The 16658-nt window shown below is 52.1% G+C and overlaps 2 protein-coding genes across 3 annotated transcripts in view; one reads left to right on the top strand and one right to left on the bottom strand.

Moving 5' to 3' along the window:
- The window catches only part of MED12 (mediator complex subunit 12), a 36372-nt gene extending 24892 nt beyond the window's left edge, over nucleotides 1-11480 (bottom strand). For both annotated transcript variants that reach the window (XM_057403176.1, XM_057403175.1), the window contains exons 1-12: nucleotides 11158-11480; nucleotides 10763-10867; nucleotides 9778-9969; nucleotides 7916-8075; nucleotides 6597-6772; nucleotides 6215-6325; nucleotides 4484-4738; nucleotides 2765-2911; nucleotides 2373-2472; nucleotides 1796-1932; nucleotides 861-992; nucleotides 343-469 (exon numbers count right to left, since the gene is read on the bottom strand). In XM_057403176.1, the coding sequence (XP_057259159.1) occupies nucleotides 343-469; nucleotides 861-992; nucleotides 1796-1932; nucleotides 2373-2472; nucleotides 2765-2911; nucleotides 4484-4738; nucleotides 6215-6325; nucleotides 6597-6772; nucleotides 7916-8075; nucleotides 9778-9969; nucleotides 10763-10867; nucleotides 11158-11256 (1741 nt within the window). In that variant the 5' untranslated portion in view covers nucleotides 11257-11480. The remainder of the gene's footprint in view (nucleotides 1-342; nucleotides 470-860; nucleotides 993-1795; nucleotides 1933-2372; nucleotides 2473-2764; nucleotides 2912-4483; nucleotides 4739-6214; nucleotides 6326-6596; nucleotides 6773-7915; nucleotides 8076-9777; nucleotides 9970-10762; nucleotides 10868-11157) is intronic.
- A 608-nt stretch (nucleotides 11481-12088) lies between these two features.
- IL2RG (interleukin 2 receptor subunit gamma) lies at nucleotides 12089-15984 on the top strand. Its single transcript, XM_057403125.1, has 8 exons — nucleotides 12089-12234; nucleotides 13952-14042; nucleotides 14282-14466; nucleotides 14628-14770; nucleotides 14865-15027; nucleotides 15163-15271; nucleotides 15351-15435; nucleotides 15519-15984. Exons 1-8 carry the CDS (start codon nucleotides 12153-12155, stop codon nucleotides 15720-15722), a joined length of 1062 nt encoding a protein of 353 aa, XP_057259108.1. The 5' UTR covers nucleotides 12089-12152; the 3' UTR covers nucleotides 15723-15984.
- The last annotated feature ends 674 nt before the right edge of the window (nucleotides 15985-16658 follow it).

Here is a 16658-nt window from a genome sequence, read left to right on the forward strand (position 1 = left end):
TCCTGTCCCCCTTAATCTGTTTCAGTACTTCCACTGAGAGTACTTCCACTCCATTCCAGAGCTTTGCCACTTACTAGTTAGAAACCTCACTCTAGTTCTCAGCCTGAATTAATTCCAAGTTAAGCTGCACTCATTTATTCTCAGCCAATGCTCTGTTAACAGAAGGGCTTCTGCGTTATCTTTCTGTCACCTGGCCCTCCAGGATGCTTTCCCTCCCTCTCCAAGGTATGCTCTGGATCATGAGAAAGCCAGAAAGAGATTAAAGTACATTCAAGACCTACACACAAGAGAAGAGCACACAAAGTCTGCAGGAGAGGGAAAACTAGAAGTTTTATTACATACTTAACATAGGAGCTTGAGTGTCAAGGAATTGCATAAGGACATCCTGAAAGACAGGAGCGCTGGCTGCTGAGAGAGAGCCTGAGGAGATGGAGCCCTTCTCATCCACAACTTCAGAGTCCCCACATCTCTGTGGAAACAGAAAAAAAGTACTGCAAGCTGTCCCAGAGGAGAAAGTCACTATCCACAAACCCCCAAAACAAGTTTCAAGAGACTTCTCCTATCTTGCACTTACAGGAAAGTCACCACAAAGGCTTCTGTGAGCCACTTCAGTCTCCAAGTATGCCAATACTTCTGCACTGCAATCACCTGTCTTCAAATGCAATCAAGAAATGGGATACACACCATCCCACTGGCTCATTTATGATCTACTTTGAGTTAGATGGAGCAAATGCCATAATTAACAGCACCAGCATTAAGAGGTGCTGAACAGCCTTTCTTTTTGGTGCAAGGTAGATAATAATAGTTGTGTAACTTCTCCTCTTCTCATCACTGCTACCTTTCCAGGTATAAGGGCATACCTCAGCTTCTATCTCTGCTTGACGCTTCTCCAGGAGTTTGGCCACAACCATAGCCCTGTGGCGCCCAGAGCGCTTATAGCTGACAGCCCACTCGCACAGCAAGGCCACCACTGCATCGTCATCAGGGGAGATCTGTTGAGATACAAGCACTGCAGTGAGAACCTGAGCCAAGCAGAAGAGGTGAGCAGTCCTAAGGCCTCAGGCTGGATATAATAGTGAGTCTACTCCTAGTAGAGCACAGCCAGAAGACCGCTACATTCCTGGAGGACAGGTGTCAAGCTAAAGCTTTGACATCTCTGCCTTGACTCCACTTTGCAGCATGAGGTGATCCACAGCCCTTGACAAATCTCAGGATGGCACTGCTTCAGAAAATCATCTCTTTGGGCAGGACATCTATGGAGTGTTAATCTCAGCACAAAGTGAAAAACAGCTTCGAGCAGTATAGGGAGCATGTAAACTATCATACCTGAGCTCAATGCCAGGAACCAATACAGTATTGCTAGCACTATGGTCCTACATGTAAGTGCTAGGCTAAAAGAAACTTGAACTGTGAACTCTGACTGCCAGGAAGCAGCTGCCAGCCCAAAATCTGATCAGGCTAGCATTTACTTCTCTCAGACACATAATATGTCCTTATCATTAATGTGCTATGTGGACTCACGTCCTCCATCAGGAGACCTCCTCTAACGGCTGTGTAGATTCTCTCAAGCTTACACATATTTATTAGTGCAGACTTTCTAGAGCATGGACTCCCTTTTCTCACTTTAGTACCTCCCTAACTTAAGGCTGTGCAAAATCTTTTTCAATGGAGGCTGCATCTCCTAGCCAAATGCCACCGCCTGGTCAGCTCTGCAGATACAGGACAGTAACCACGGAACAGAAAAAGGAACATAGCCACATGGAAGATCAAACCCAGCAGCAAAGTCCCAAGGCACCTCATGACTGTCTTTGGTTGGACCCAGCCCAAATATCCTGTTATACAAGGAATCCAAAGAGTTGCTGAAGTCAGATCTCTCAAAGCTGTGGCTGTCCAGAACTTCTAAAGTGTGCAAGACACGACCAATAGTGAAACCTAGAAGAGGACAGAGAAGAGAATGCCTACTTGGCAACTGGTACGACACACTCTGGAGCAAAGGTTTCCGTAAGCTCGGGAGGCTGCCTAAGGAAAGCTGTACCAGTCAGGCAGGGATAGCAAGCTTAGTATCCTGACTCTCACAGAAGCTAACAGCTGATGTTAGGGGAAAGCATCTGAACATGGCATGTATACAAAAGTATAGTTCTCTGATCCATATTCCCAGCTTCCAGTAACAGGAACTCTTTTATACCTGGGGAAAAGGACCTGAGCAAGATTTTGCACTGGAAAGAAAAACAGCCATTTGTGTTTCACCCACTGCTGACAGTAAACACCAACAGCAGCACACAGGAAAAACACAAAGAAAACAGTCAGACAGGAAGTTTCTCAGGGTAACACATGAAACACAGGGAAAGAAACTTTAACCTACAGCAAGTTACCTGCTGTGGTTTCTTGGCACTTGTCAAATGACCAGCGAACCTCCACAGCCTGGCCACGCTCCTTTATCTGCTGCTCAATCTCACGCAGCTTTGCCCGAACCTGGAAGCAATGCACTTGTGTAAAGATACAAAAAGATGTTTTACAAGTACTGGGTACAAAATTATCAGAAAACAAAGAGCAAGACAGCAATTCTACTCAAGGTTAGATTCTGCCCATCTTCCAAGGGCATGACCGTCTTGCTTATAGCAGAATGGGAGCAATTAATTCCTTGTGAGCGAGACAGCACATCCAGCTCTGCTTATCACACAACATGAAAAGAAAATCCTGAAAGAGCTAAGATACCGCTATTACCTTGGGCCAACAAGAGCCCCCTTTTTTGAAGGCTGCTCACCTGCTGTGTAAAGGCTGAATTTCCTCCTGGCATGGGCAAGTTGGATGGGGCTATGGGCAGGTGGTCCAATGGGGAGCCAGTCTTTATCCTGCTATCAGTCAGTGAGTAATGCCACACAAGGGCACTTGGGCAACACAAAATTATACTCTGCAGCAGACAGAAAAGTCAGTATGGTTGAAAGGTCAAAACCAATGAAGTTCAAGTACTTTCTACAGAAATAACCACTCCTTTATCCCACACCCAGACACTCATTATCCTGCATAAATATTTACTATTTGGGGGAAGTAGAGGTGAGTGTTTAAGCTCTCAAAGTGTTTGGGCTAAAGACCATATTAGAGTAGAAAAGAAAAAACTACTATTTCTGCTGCATTGAGTTTCTTGCCCTAGGTATGCTTAGGAAGCCAAGACCAGAATTCCACATTATCCAAATGCAGTACACATGGCTGCAGAGCTCCCTGCTGCTCCTAAACAGAACTTATTTTCTATAACTCACACAGCCAATGCACAACCCCAACCCTCATGGTCCAGAAGAAGCATTTACACTAGTGGCTTACAGCCCTCATCAAGAGTAAAGCGTGAGAAGAAACATGAGTCAACAAACCCAAACACTTTATAATGTATTATTTAATAATCACAAGTATGATTATAGTAATGATTCTAATAACAACACTATCACAAATGTATTTTCATTCTTTTGTGACCTTGTACACCCAGACAAACACATAAAACTTCACTGAACAATCCCAAGGAAACACCCCTACAGCTTCTGGCTCACAAGGAACCAGACATTAAAATGGACAACCAAGGTTGTTTTAAACACTCAAATGAAAGAATTCACCATATCTGGAGAACACCTGAGCAGAGGTTAATGATGTACACTGCTAGAAATGCGTGTTTCCAGCCTGACTTTACCCAGCTCCAGCATCCAGCCTCTAGGTCTTATTCTGCCTTAGCCTTATCTACTATCTGCAGATCAGATCTGTAGATTTTCTATCAGAAGAACTCTTCTAAAACATAGCAAAAAAGATCAGACCATCATTAACCAACTTGAAGTTGTTCATCAGGTTGTGTTCAAACCCCAAATCAGCCACATCTTTGAGGTGTATACGCTCATATATTTTTCCTAAAGCTTCCCAAACAAAGTATTTGTGTATTTAAGAAGACATGTTTTATCACACACAAACTAGAAAAAACCCAAACAGCTGAGCTCCTCCCCATCCCTCTGTGAGTTAGGGGGAAGAAGATGGGAAGTGAGCAGGCAGCTGTGTGGTTCTGAGTTACCGGCTAGGCTTAACCCATAACAGGGGCTGTTTGTTTTTAAGAGCTCACAAAATTACAAAACACTCTTTCATTTTTGACATAATTTCTTTCCTGAGATGACAACCTGTTACTGATGTCCTCCAGGTGAAACAACCCTTTCTTTCTCATCCCCTCTTCAGCAAAGCTTTCCCAGCTATCTGGGGCACCTGTGAATAGAGCAAAAGGCTCTACTCCAACCCATTTTTCTCATGCAAGTCAGTCAAGGGCATTGCTATAGCACTTATGATTGGTACAAAAGCTCTGTAACACCTCAGCCAAGACCCACCCTCAGACAATCATGGTTTGATATTTCTGTACTCAGGAAGTTGCTGACTCAGACAATAATGATGTTTCTGCGATGGCACACAACCTAAACTCTCCCTGTTGATGCCAGCATCACCAGCCACTCCTCAAACCTACCTGGAGGATGCAGCTGAGCCCATAAACCACTGGCCGGTGCTGGGGGCACAGCAGCAAGTCACTGAAAGGGCTGGGAGGAGGATTCCCTGCAGCTGGCTGAGGGGTGGGAGTTGAAGGAAGAGCATTTCCTGTCTGGGCAGACAGGATGTGGGGTGGGTGCCCACCAGCACCATCCAGCTGCATAGCAAGCCTGCGGGTGCAGAAGTAGGCCAAACGTCTGGACAGGTATGCAGACTGCACAAACTCTCCAGAGTACTGCAGGAGAAGAGTAAAGCGGGAAAAATCCTTGTTACAAGCAACACAAGAGAAACCCTTGACTGTCCAAAGCAAATACTGTGTGGCACTGCCGTGGAACGACAGTCCGTTTTTACAGAGAACTCATTAAACATCATGTATTGCCCACTGGCTACTAAGCATCAGAAAAGCCTTTTAAATGCTCTATGGGAATGACTTTCATGTATCAAAATGTACCCACACCCAGTTCCAAAGGTCTGCCTATAAAGTGTTGCAACAGGAAAGAAAAAAAGAAACAGTTGTCATGTACTGGTGAACAGCCAGTCCAACTATCACAGCTGCGACAGGCGCAGGGATTACCAAGTCCAGTGCAGAGAAACAGGAGAAAGGAGAAAGAAACAGAATACGGCAGGAGTAAAAGGTCTCCTTCCATAAGCAAGGATCGCTGTGGCTCCCAGCTACCCCTGAAGCCCAGCAACTGTTCAATGGATCCTTTTTCTTCACCCATTTTACATTCCTGGTTCTGACTTCATTTGAAGTATTTTGTGCTCTCTACAGAAATGGATGGTTTCGGAGCTAACCTGGTTAGTGCTGTACAACATTCTACTCTTGCCTTGAAAGTCCACTGTGTTTAATTCTGCTTCCGAGAGGTGACTCTGGGGGTGTAGGGTGGAGGGAGGGGGCCTGCAGCTGTAAAATGTGAGGCAATGTTGGCTTTCTATGTAATTTTTTTAATGGCCAAAATACTCAATTTGCAATTTTCTAAGAAAAAAACAAAAAAAAACCCGAACAAAAACAAACAAACAAAAAAAAACCAACAAAAAACCCACCAAACAAACTGTAGAGCTGTGGAAGCTTTCTTGTAATATCTGAAAGGAATAAATGGTGAGCCCTTTATATTATATTAAAAAGGAAAAAAAACAAACACAGCAAACAGATGCTGCAAAGCCTGGAGCAGCTCTGCTCTGGAGCCAGGCTGAGAGAGCTGGGCTGGGTCAGCCTGGAGAAGAGAAGGCTCCTGAAGGGGAAACCTCAGAGCAGCTCCAGTGCCTAAAGGGGCTGCAGGAAACCTGGAGAGGGGCCTGGGACAAGGGCCTGTAGGGACAGGCCAAGGGGAATGGCTTTAACCTGCCAGAGGGGAGACTGAGATGAGCTCTTAGGCAGAAGCTCTTCCCTGTGAGGGTGCTGAGGCGCTGGCATAGGGTGCCCAGAGAAGCTGTGGCTGCCTCATCCCTGGCAGTGCTCAAGGCCAGGCTGGACACAGGGGCTTGGAGCAAGCTGCTCCAGTGGCAGGTGTCCCTGCCCGTGGCAGGGGTTGGAGCTGGAGGAGCTTTAAAGTCTCTTCCAACACAAACCATTCCAAGATTCTATGATTCTAAGAAGGATGCTCAGAGGGACACACCCCAGTGTTCTCTGTGCAAAACAGCTCATCCTGCCTTAGGTGACAGGAAGGGGAGAGACAACAGTGGAAGTCAGCACCAAGTACGTATTTCTCACCCGCAGCAGCAGGGGCAGGAGCATTTTCAGAAATTCATCTTCTCCTGACCGTATCTTCTCAAAGCATTCAAGGACCCACGTCAGGAATTCATGCCGGTCCAGCATGCCATCCTGCACACAGATATAGGCAGAGCAAAACAAAAGCTGAAGCAACATGACAGAAAGGCAGAGAAACAGCAGCTGCTTGCTTTTTAGCAGTGGAAATCACTCTAGAAGTTTGCACAGTTCTGTACTACCCCTTTTCTACTACTGAGCTCAAAACTACCTCCAGTTCTACAAGTCTATTCATAGAAATAGAATATTCTGCAAAAATAAGTCACTTTGTACCACCTCCCCTAGCCTTCTTGTGCTGCACACACAGGAGCCCCCTTCAGTGCCTCACCTGGAACATAAACATAGCTAGTTTTTCATTGTAGTCCCACTGCTTCAAAGCTTGTTCCACCTCTTGGGGCACTGGCCCAGATGGTGAACCACATCCTTGCGCTGGGAGCTGCCTATAGAACTCTGCGATTTTCTGCAGCTGCTCTGACAGGTACTTGGTGATGATCTGTGTCCATTCTGGAGAGGGGGAAAACAAGTCAGCAATGAGTGTTGTGGTAAACAGAAGCAGGAAAGAACCAGGCTGGTGCACAGGAAGAAACACAAAGTGTTCCTGTCATTTGAAAAGGACAGAAAGACAAAGAAAGAATACTAAGTGACACAATATTAAGCTTGCTTGTGGCCTGGGGGTGGTATGGAAGAAAAGGCATCCAAAGAAATAGGAAACAAGGGGAAAAACTTCCATGTGTAGGGAGCATGGTTACTTTGTACCAGAAAAGTTGGGAAGAAATATTCCTCATCCAAGCTGAGAGAGCTGGGCTGGTTCAGCCCAGGGGGAGACCTTAGAGCAGCTCCAGTGCCTAAACGGGCTCCAGGAAACCTGGAGAGGGGCTTTGGACAAAGGCCTGTAGGGACAGGCCAAGGGGAATGGCTTTAACCTGCCCGAGGGGAGACTGAGATGAGCTCTTAGGCAGAAGCTCTTCCCTGTGAGGGTGTTGAGGCGCTGGCACAGGGTGCCCAGAGAAGCTGTGGCTGCCCCATCCCTGGCAGTGTTCAAGGCCAGGTTGGACACAGGGGCTTGGAGCAAGCTGCTCTAGTGGAAGGGGTCCCTGCCTGTGGCAAAGACACAGGAAGTGGAACCGGATGAGCTTTAAGGTCCCTTCCAACACAAATCAGTCTGGGATTCTATGAAACCAGAAAACAGGGGAGCCCTCCTAGTCCATGTAATCTGGGGGAGGCCAGGATGCAAAAGATGTTAGATATGGGATCCAGTGAGGCTAAATCAACAGGGAGGGAGTAACACACCAGAATTCTGTGGGAAACGTACTTACTCACTTGAGAAGAAGCTAATCAGTCATTGCTCAATTATCATTTACAGTCTTTGTAAGGTAAAAAAAACCCCAACAGATTGTACAGTAGAAAGACACGGCAGAACTTAATGGGGAGAACAAAGAGGTAGGCTTTCAGGAAGTATTTGTGGCTGCTAAGACTTATTGTTCAACAGTGTACTTTCACAGGTGGGCCCTGTTGTTTTAGTTCTTCATGTCAGAGCACTAGGACTTAGCAGCAGGAAACAAGCATATATGGAATCCCAGGCCACCTCTTACTATTCAACACCAGGCTGAGAAGAAAACATCTGTTATGGACAAAACCAACGCTTACCAATGAAGGGATCAATGACATGACGCTTTTTCACCTTGGTTTCTGTGATAGCAGCATAATAGGCACAAGTCATTTTGATGAGCCAAGCTGCTCTCATTACTGGAACAGTGTATTTCGCCAAATAACCAAAGACCTCTTCCTTCTTGCTAAAGATTGGCACCTGTAACAGAATTGAGAAGAACTGCAACCAGGGACAGAGACAGGAACTATTCCAAAGCAACTACACACACCGCTCGTGCTGCAAGCTGTGAAAAAGGTAGTGTTGCTCTGCATCTCAAAACACCGCAAAAATTCACCTCTGGTCAGAAAGTACCAGATCCACATTTCAGTATAAACAGAAACAAAACAAACTGAAAGAAAACAGAAAACACAATTACATTACTGTAAATTCACACCCCGAATCCTGAAAACAGCTTTGAGGGTATCCTCCAGAGGTGATATAAAAAAACTACAAAAGATACAGACTAAGAACTGAGTCAGAAACACACAGTATCTACTCCAAAGACTGAAGACAGAACTCTTCATAGTGGTTATAAAAGTCTTGTAACATCACAAAAAGATTGCGAGAAACAGGGAATTTGAGTATTATAGTAAGAAGGGATTCATAAAGCCAAGAGTCAAAATTCAAGATACAATCTGGGGGAGAATACCAGTGAAATCATCACAATGAAGATCTATAAACCAGGAAGCAGTAATACATCACAAGAAACAGCACAGTTGTGGGGCTCACTTACACACAGTATTATGGAGAGCAAAAGTATGCCCATGTTCACAGAGGAATGAGACAAATTCACAGGGAATGTGTCCATTTGAGAGCTAGCTCCAAGTCTCCCACTACCTGAATTACCAATGCTTCAATCACTTACTTGCTGTGTTTCTTATATTCTTCCCAACCATTCTGATGCCTCAGAGACACACAGACAGACTACTTGGCTACAGAGTCACTGCTTCCATGTCTAAGTCCATGAAAACTGATGGAGCCCATTGCAGAAACCTGGGGAGGGCCTCAAAAGGTTCAAGCTTTCAAAGTGACCTCAGAAAATTGACAGCCAGCATGCACAGACAGACACAAGGGCTAAGTTTACAAAGAGACAGATTCTGTGAAAATCTGATTATTTTCCCCCCAGAGTGACTCAGAACACTGAGGACCAAGCTCCAGCTTCTAAGCTACTTATGCTACTGTTTCACAACTGGAAGTTATGTTTTTACTCAATACATACCCAATTCCTCAGTTCCTTATTTACAGGCCCACCCTGACAATCAGCTCCCACTGCTACCAGGCCTCATACAATGCAGAGTAAGACCCTTCTATCTTCTTTCATATTCCACAGAATTCACTGCTGTCAGGGAACTATCTAGCCCTGGGTGCCAGGGCACAGAAATGCTCTGGCCTGGCTGAGACCAAGCTATTATACACATACACTTCTCAACTTAAAACCAGAAATGTGTCACTGCAACCAAAGCCTGGGAAGTCACTCAGCTGATTATGCCCAGTAATTCTCACTGGCTTTTGAGAACCTGACAAGCCCCCCCACTATGAATAGCCCTAATCCAAACAACAGAGCAGAGGCAACAGTGGCAGCTCTTCTGAAAAACTAGCCAAACCTTTAAATAGATCAGTCGTATCATGCAAGCAAAAAGCTTGCACAACCTCCAAACAACAGACAAGGAACCAGTTCCCTGAGTGGGGATGACGAAGCCAGTGCACTACAAAACCTGGATACTCTTCAAGCTGAAAGCTTCAAGAGATGAAGAGAGAAGAAACATCTCCAAATTATAAAAAACTTCTACTACAGAAACATTTCAGAAACAAGCAGAGATTAAACACTCTGCCCTGCCAGGCAGCCTCTCCTGTGACATACCTTCTTAGCGAGATGAGTGAGGGGCTTAGTTCCAGCCAGGTCTGTGAACCAGTTGTTTATGGCACTCTGGGAACGTGCTGTCACCAGCCAAAAGTTATCCTTCTGATTCACCTGGGGTTTCCGTCTTCCTGTGTCAGGCAATGTATTGCACCGCAGCTTTTCTGCGATAATACTGCTAAAATTTGAGCTTATCTGGGGAGGGGAAGGGGGAAAGGAAAAAAAAAGATGAATTACAGGTTCATAGGTCAGAGATCTATTCGCTGTGCTTAAAGATCTCATCATTCCTACCAGCAGTCTCCCCAGTATCTACACAAAAAAAAAAAAACAAACCCAGCACATAGTTGCCTTTGTTGTATTTGCAGAGAGGAATGTTTCTAGACAACTCATAAATTGACCAAGCAGGGACTCAAGTTGAGGTGAACACAGTTCTCTATAAACACCTGTCAAACCAGACAGAAGGCTTGGTGGACAGATGTCAGCCAAGGAAAACAAATATACTGTGCTTACTGATGCCTTACATCCCAGGTCACCACTAGTCCTCTGGTCAGGGAGGCCAGGAAGTCAACATCTTGATTTCAGAATTACAAATTACAAAAATGGTATTGAAGCCCATGTTTAAATTGCCAGAGGTTTCAAGAAATCTTACTTCTCTTCTACCATGGCCATAATGTAACCAAACCAGTAAGTTTCTTATTTCCAGTATCCTAGCCTTCTGCTTTAATTATGGAATATAAGAACTATATAAGAATAAAGGAACTCTGGATGCTGGTTTAACATAGACCAAGACAAGAACCTACTCTCTCAAAGGTGGGACACGGTTCCAAGAGAATGCAGAACTTTGACTCTACAGGGAGAGAGAGTTAGGGAAGGGTCTCCTGGGCCTGGACACCAGGAAGGAACGAGCCCCAGCACTATCCAGGACCCAGCAGCCTACCCGCACAGGCACCAGGCGCTGCCGAGCCCCCACCGCCCGCCCGGTGCTTACCTTCGCCGGGTTGAAGTTGACATTTTTGGCACTGCCGTGCTCGTCCCCGGAGACCGCCGGCTGGTTGTTGAAGCCTTGTTTGACGTTCAGCGCAGTCAGCTCGTCCTGCGAGGGAAGCGCCGTCAGCAGGGCCCGCCGAGGCCGCGCCGCACCCCACGGCCACGGCGGCTCGGCCAGCGTGGGGCCGAAGCGAGGCGAGGGCCCGGCGGATCCCGGCCTCCCCCAGGCTCCCGGGGGCAGGCAGCGCCCCTGCCGAGCGCTGGGACACGGGAACCCCGGCTTCCCTGGGCCAGGCCCGGGTCGCTCTCGCCCAACCACCAGCCGCGAGGCTCCTCACCCAGCCCCAGCCCTGCCGCGGGCTGCAGGCATGACCCCCGGCCCCGGGACCCCCGCACCTCCTTCTGCTTGGGGTCCTGTGGGTACACGTCGGGCGGGCCGAGGCGCGGGCGCTTCAGCGGGCGGTGCTCGTAGCTGAGGACGCCGAAGGCCGCCATTCCGCGCCGGCGCGGCCACAACAAGGGCCGCGGGGGCCGCCCGCGCCTGCGCCCTGTGCCGGGGAGACCCGAGCGCTGCCGGAGAAGCCCGAGTGCCGCGACGCTGTCACAAGCGCTCCGAGAGGAGCCGGAACGGCCCGAAGCTGCGCCGAGGAAAGACGAAAAGTCCCAGGCGCCGCAGGGCAGGGCCCGACCCTGCGCCGAGCGGAGGCGGAAAGTGCCGAAGAATCACGGAACCGCCCGAGGGGCGCTGCGCCGGCGGAGCACCGGGCTGAGGTCACGTGGTAGCACCCTGCTGCCGCCGACCCCAAAGCCTGGGACATCCCGTAGGCCCGGACACCCCCCATAGCCCCGGACACCCCCCATAGCCGCGGACACTCCCCATAACCGCGGACACCCCACACCACGACCGACGCCCCCGAGCACACCCCCGTGGCTGTGCTGGTGACCATTCCCCCGTCCCTGCCCATCACTGGCACTAGCACTACGACCGCCCCCTGTAACTGTCCCCTTCTCCTGCAGCTGCTTCTGCGAGTGCCTTGGTGCTTGCCCCGGCACCGCCGCAGTGACTGCCAGCGCTGCCCAACCCAGGATGCCCACGGGCGGGCTGTGGGTCACGACCTCCACGCTGACTCTGCTCGTGGGGGACAGAGCTCGTGGGATGAGCCGTGGGGACACGGCAGCGTGAGCCCGCGGTGCGCAGAGGGGTGAGCTGTGCGGCCTGGGCAGGAAGGGTGGCGAGGCCCCAGTGTGGTGGGCGCTCGGGCCCTGTTGGAGTGAGCCGTGTTTCCCAAAAGAGTCACCCGTGGGGCGGTGCCATGGGGCAGGAAGCGGCAGCCCTGCGTGGTGGGCTGTGCGCAGAGGCTGCTCGCACCCATCCTGCGGCTCACCCCGCCATGGCAGTGCTCAGCGCCTTCCTTGGCTCTGTTCTCCTCTTCGGGCTGGGCCCCTACCTCGCTGCTGCCCGCAGCCCCCCAGGTAAGGGGGCACATGGGCCCCGCCGCAGGGCTGGAGGCTGTGGTTACCACATGGGTGGTGGGGCTGGGGGATGTTGGTCCCTGGTGACCCTGAGGATGGGGTGTGGGGCTGTGTGGGCCAGCGAGCCCCTGGGAATAGCTGGGAATCCTGTGACTGCCCCACTGCATCCTGGGACCCCCAGCACCTTAAGGGCCCCTTGAGGGCCATCTCCATGTCAGGAGAGCCACACTGTGCTTGGGTGTCCTGTTGGGAGTCCTTGCTCCTTCCCCAGTGCTAGAGCATGGCTGCCGGCTGCCTCCTGGGCCTACGGCTCTGTTGGTGCTGGGCCTCTCAGTGCTACAGGAGGGACACTGGCCATGGGGGTCCTCTGTGGCAGGCCGGGACGAGGGGCAGCAGCAGGACATTGATGTGCAGGTCCTATCAGCCCCATGCATCAGACAGGGAGGGCATCAGACGGTGGATCTGTGCAGCCGCCCTTTTCATCCTGGTCTTGTCAGTGGGGCCATGCTCAGGAAGGAGACAGGGGCTGGGGACAGTGGCTCCTCTTTCCGCCAGCACCCTCACCCCAGCCATTGTTTCCTAAGGAAAAATCCACTTCTTGGCATGTGTCAGTAAAACACCAGCTTCCCATGGAGCCGCAGCCCCTCCATATCCCTGCATCTCCTGGCCTTCCAGGAAGGTGCCCTCCATCTCCATCTGCAGAAACAGCCAGAGAGCAAAGCCTGTTTGCTCCATCGTGTTGACATTACAACCCAGAAAGCCCAGCTCTGGCTTTCTCTTGCCCCCTCGGTGCTGGCTGGTGGGTTGGACCTCACAGAAGGGACCACGTGTCCCATTGCCTGAGTTCTGGGGGGAAAATACCACCTTCGGGGAGCCCCCAGGACAGCTCGCAGCCACCAGCAGCTGCTGTGATGCTTGCAAGGGCTCTGTGAGGTGCCCCAGTCCATTACAGTTGCTCATTCCGCAGCGAGCTGTGCCATTACTGCCAGACCAGCACCGCGCCGGGGGCCCCGCAGCCCCCAGCCAGCCCAGGATGTGGCTTCTGGTTGTGTGTCAGGCCCAGGGCTGGCACAGCGTGGTGGAAGAAGGGGGCAGAGGAGACGATGTGGGTGCCTGGGGCGGCTGCTCAGCCTCTGGCACTCAGCAGTGCTTCCTATGGAGGCTGAACCACCAGGGTCTGTGGTGGAGGGGCTGCAGTGGGGAGCACACCCCATTCACCAGACACGAGGACACGTGGGCACCTGCAAGCACCCAAAAGGGTAACAGCGAGAAGAATTTAGCCAAGATGGAGACATCAGGCACAAATCCTGGAAAATGCCCAGTTTTCTCATGGAGCAATCAAAACGGGTTGTCAGGGAGGGATTTCCATCCTGTCCCACAGTGCCCAGGGCTGTGAACAGCAGATGAAGGGAGTGGATGAAGACATCGGGGTGAAACACCACATCCAAGCAGAGGAGCCAACAACAAGGATGTGGCAGGGAGAGCTGCTTGGCCAGCACTCCTCTGGAGCAGGATGCAGGGCATTGCCAGCACAGCCTGTGTGATAGGGATGGTGGGGGCCCGGCACTGTGGGCTGGGAAGAGCTGGGCTGGCTTGGCTCATGTGGAGGAAAGCCAAGGGGATGTGCAGGGCCTCCTGCCCCATGCCGTGTCTGCCCATTGCACCCCTGGCACTGCTGCCCACCGCCACGGTGCCTAGCAGTGCCTGTCCCTTGCAGGGGTGGAGTGTGTCCTCTTCAACGAGGAGTACATGACCTGCACGTGGGGGAGCAGAGAGACGCTCACAGCCAACTACTCCCTCTACTACTGGTAGGTGTCACTGCCCCTCGGCCAGCCCCACAGCAGGGTGTCCAGCAGTGGGTCCCCACATAGGGGTCTCCTGCCAGCGTTGCTGGTCCCAGCAACAGCCTGCTCCTCGTCTCCAAGCCCAGAGTGGGGGATGCTCTGTCCACAGAGCAAGGGGGGTGGAATGTGCTGGCGAGAGGGGTGCTGGGGAAGGCTGGGGCATGCAAGGTCCTGGGGAGCTCTGTTAACCTGTTGTGGCACAGGTACAAGAAAGCATCCCCTGTGGTGGAGTGCAAGCACTACCTGCAGGACCATGGCACCAGCGTTGGCTGCCGCTTCAGTCAGAACGAGATCATCCAGTTCCAGCCTTTCCATGTTCTCCTCAACGCCACTCTCGGCAGCAGGACCCTGAAGATACTCAGCAAGAGCATGGAGCTGCAGGACCTGGGTATGGAGTGGTGGGGGGCACACACTCTCCTCTGTGGGGCTGCTGCAGGGGCCAGGAGCTGGGTTGTGGGTCCCCAGGGCTGCCCCATTATGTCCCAGTTGGTGTTTGGGCCACTGGGGCATGGGGAACGGCACTCACTGGGCATCAGCTGTACCCTGCAGTGAAACCAGAGGCACCCGTCAACCTGACCATCCACAATGTGAGCAACAACCAGCTGCAGCTGACCTGGAGCTCCCCATATCCCAAAGCCCAGTGCCTGGAGCACGCTGTTAAGTACAAGAGCAACAAGGACACCAGCTGGATGGTGAGAGCCCCCGGGATGCAACCACTGTGCCTGGGGACCAGCCATGCACCACAGCAGTGCTGGCCCGCACTACACAGCCCACATCTCCCTGCAGGAGCACCGGGTGAATGGAGACATGTTCTCCTTTCCCAGCATGGACCATGAGAAGTACTACACCTTCTATGTGCGCAGCAAGATCAACAGCTACTGTGGCAGCACCCAGCTTTGGAGCGAATGGAGCGTCCCTGTGGTCTGGGGCAGCAACTCCACCAGCAAGGGTAGGTCCTGAGTGCTGCAGTGGGACAGGGTGGGCTGAGGGATGGTTGGGATTGGCAGAAAGGGCCACCATTGTGCCCACCCCACTGCCATGGTGGTGCACCTGCACGGGCCCATGTCACCATGGCTCTTTCCAGGCACAGCAGAGGAGCAACTACACTGGTTCTGGATCCACACAGTCTTAGTCCCCATTGCCTCCTGCCTGATCTTGCTCGTCCTTGTCATCCTGCTGGTGCGCATGGAAAGGTGAGGGGGGGGGGGGGAGGCTGATGGGAGGCAGCATCGCTGGGGCTCTTCTCCGACACGACACGTCTGTCCTGCGCAGGGTGTGGGTCATCCTCATGCCCCGGATCCCCAACCCCAGCAAGAACTTTGATGAGCTCTTCATCACCCACAATGGCAACTTCCAGGTAAGACATCTGCAGGCAGCCCTGCCCTGCAGGCTGGGGCCAGGCTGGGTGGGGGCTCTTCTCACCCACTCTGTTCCCTGCAGGAATGGGCTGGAGTCTCCAAAGACATCGTGGAGAGCTTCAAGCCCAACTATAGCGAGAACATCTGCTATGTGAGCGAGCTGCCCCCCAACAACAGCTACGAGCCCCTTTGGGAGGGCAGCAACCAACCCCCGTCTGCAGTGCCTGGGGCCCCAGCCCCCCCTCCTGAGCACAACCCCTACAAGAACAGCTACATGGGGGTGTGACGTGCTGCTGCACGCTGCACCCTGCACCCTGCAGTCTGAACCCTGCTGCTCCGCAGCCCTTGCTACCTGCTCGCACCTAAAGCCTGGGACCCCCAGCCCTGCTCCCTGCCACAGCCCCAGTGACCCCGCAGCTGCAGGGTGTGGGGTGAGCACCAGCAGCACCGCACGGCGCAGGGTGCGTCCTGCATGGTGCTCAGTGTGCGGTGCACAGCACCATGCGTGTGCTATTTCAGAGAGTCATAAAGTCAACCAGCTTGGAAAAGCCCTTTCAGCTCCTCCAGTCCAACCCTTACTCCAGCACTGCCAAGGCCACCCCTAACCCATGGCACTGAGGCCTCGTCTCCACGGGGTGTGAACACTCGCAGGGACGGTGACTGCAGCCCTGCCCTGGGCAGCCTGTTCCAATGCCTGAGCACCCTCTGGGGAAGGAATTGTTCCTCAGCTCCATCTAAACCTGCCCTGGTGCAGCTTGAGGCCGTTTCCTCTTGTCCCATCCCTTGTTCCTTGGGAGCAGAGCCCAGCCCCTCCTGGCTCCATCCTCCTGTCAGTTCCTCTATGGGGCGCACTGGGTGGTCTGTGGGGTGCAGCGCCCACAGACATGGGGACACAGGGACGAGGGTCTGTAGGGATGGGGGGACATAGGAGTGGGGTCACACCGGGACTCAGGGATATGAGGGAATGGGGGGCATGAGAGTAAGGGGAGGCGGGAACGGGGAGGACACGGGAACGGGGGGGACACGGGAACGGGGGACATGGGTAGGGGGGATGCAAGTACGGGGGATGCGGGTAGGGGGGTACACGGGTACGGGGGATGCGGGTAGGGGGGTACACGGGTACGGGGGATGCACGGACTCACTTCCTCCCTCGGTGCCGTAGCGCCCCCCAGCGGCGAGCAACTGCGGGCGCGGGTGGGCGTGTCCTCCGCGCTTGACGGAC

This window comes from Pezoporus wallicus, unplaced genomic scaffold, assembly GCF_028554395.1.
Source record: "Pezoporus wallicus isolate ANWC-B61680 ecotype Strahan unplaced genomic scaffold, APGP_CSIRO_Pwel_v1 contig_9591, whole genome shotgun sequence".
Lineage (NCBI taxonomy): Eukaryota > Metazoa > Chordata > Aves > Psittaciformes > Psittacidae > Pezoporus > Pezoporus wallicus.

Coding starts and splice junctions, on each gene's coding strand:
- IL2RG (XM_057403125.1), top strand. CDS start 12,153: ATGGCAGTGCTCAGCGCCTTCCTTGGCTCTGTTCTCCTCTTCGGGCTG. Junction 14,043..14,281: donor AACTACTCCCTCTACTACTG/GTAGGTGTCACT, acceptor GTTGTGGCACAG/GTACAAGAAAGCATCCCCTG. Junction 15,436..15,518: donor CCCACAATGGCAACTTCCAG/GTAAGACATCTG, acceptor TGTTCCCTGCAG/GAATGGGCTGGAGTCTCCAA.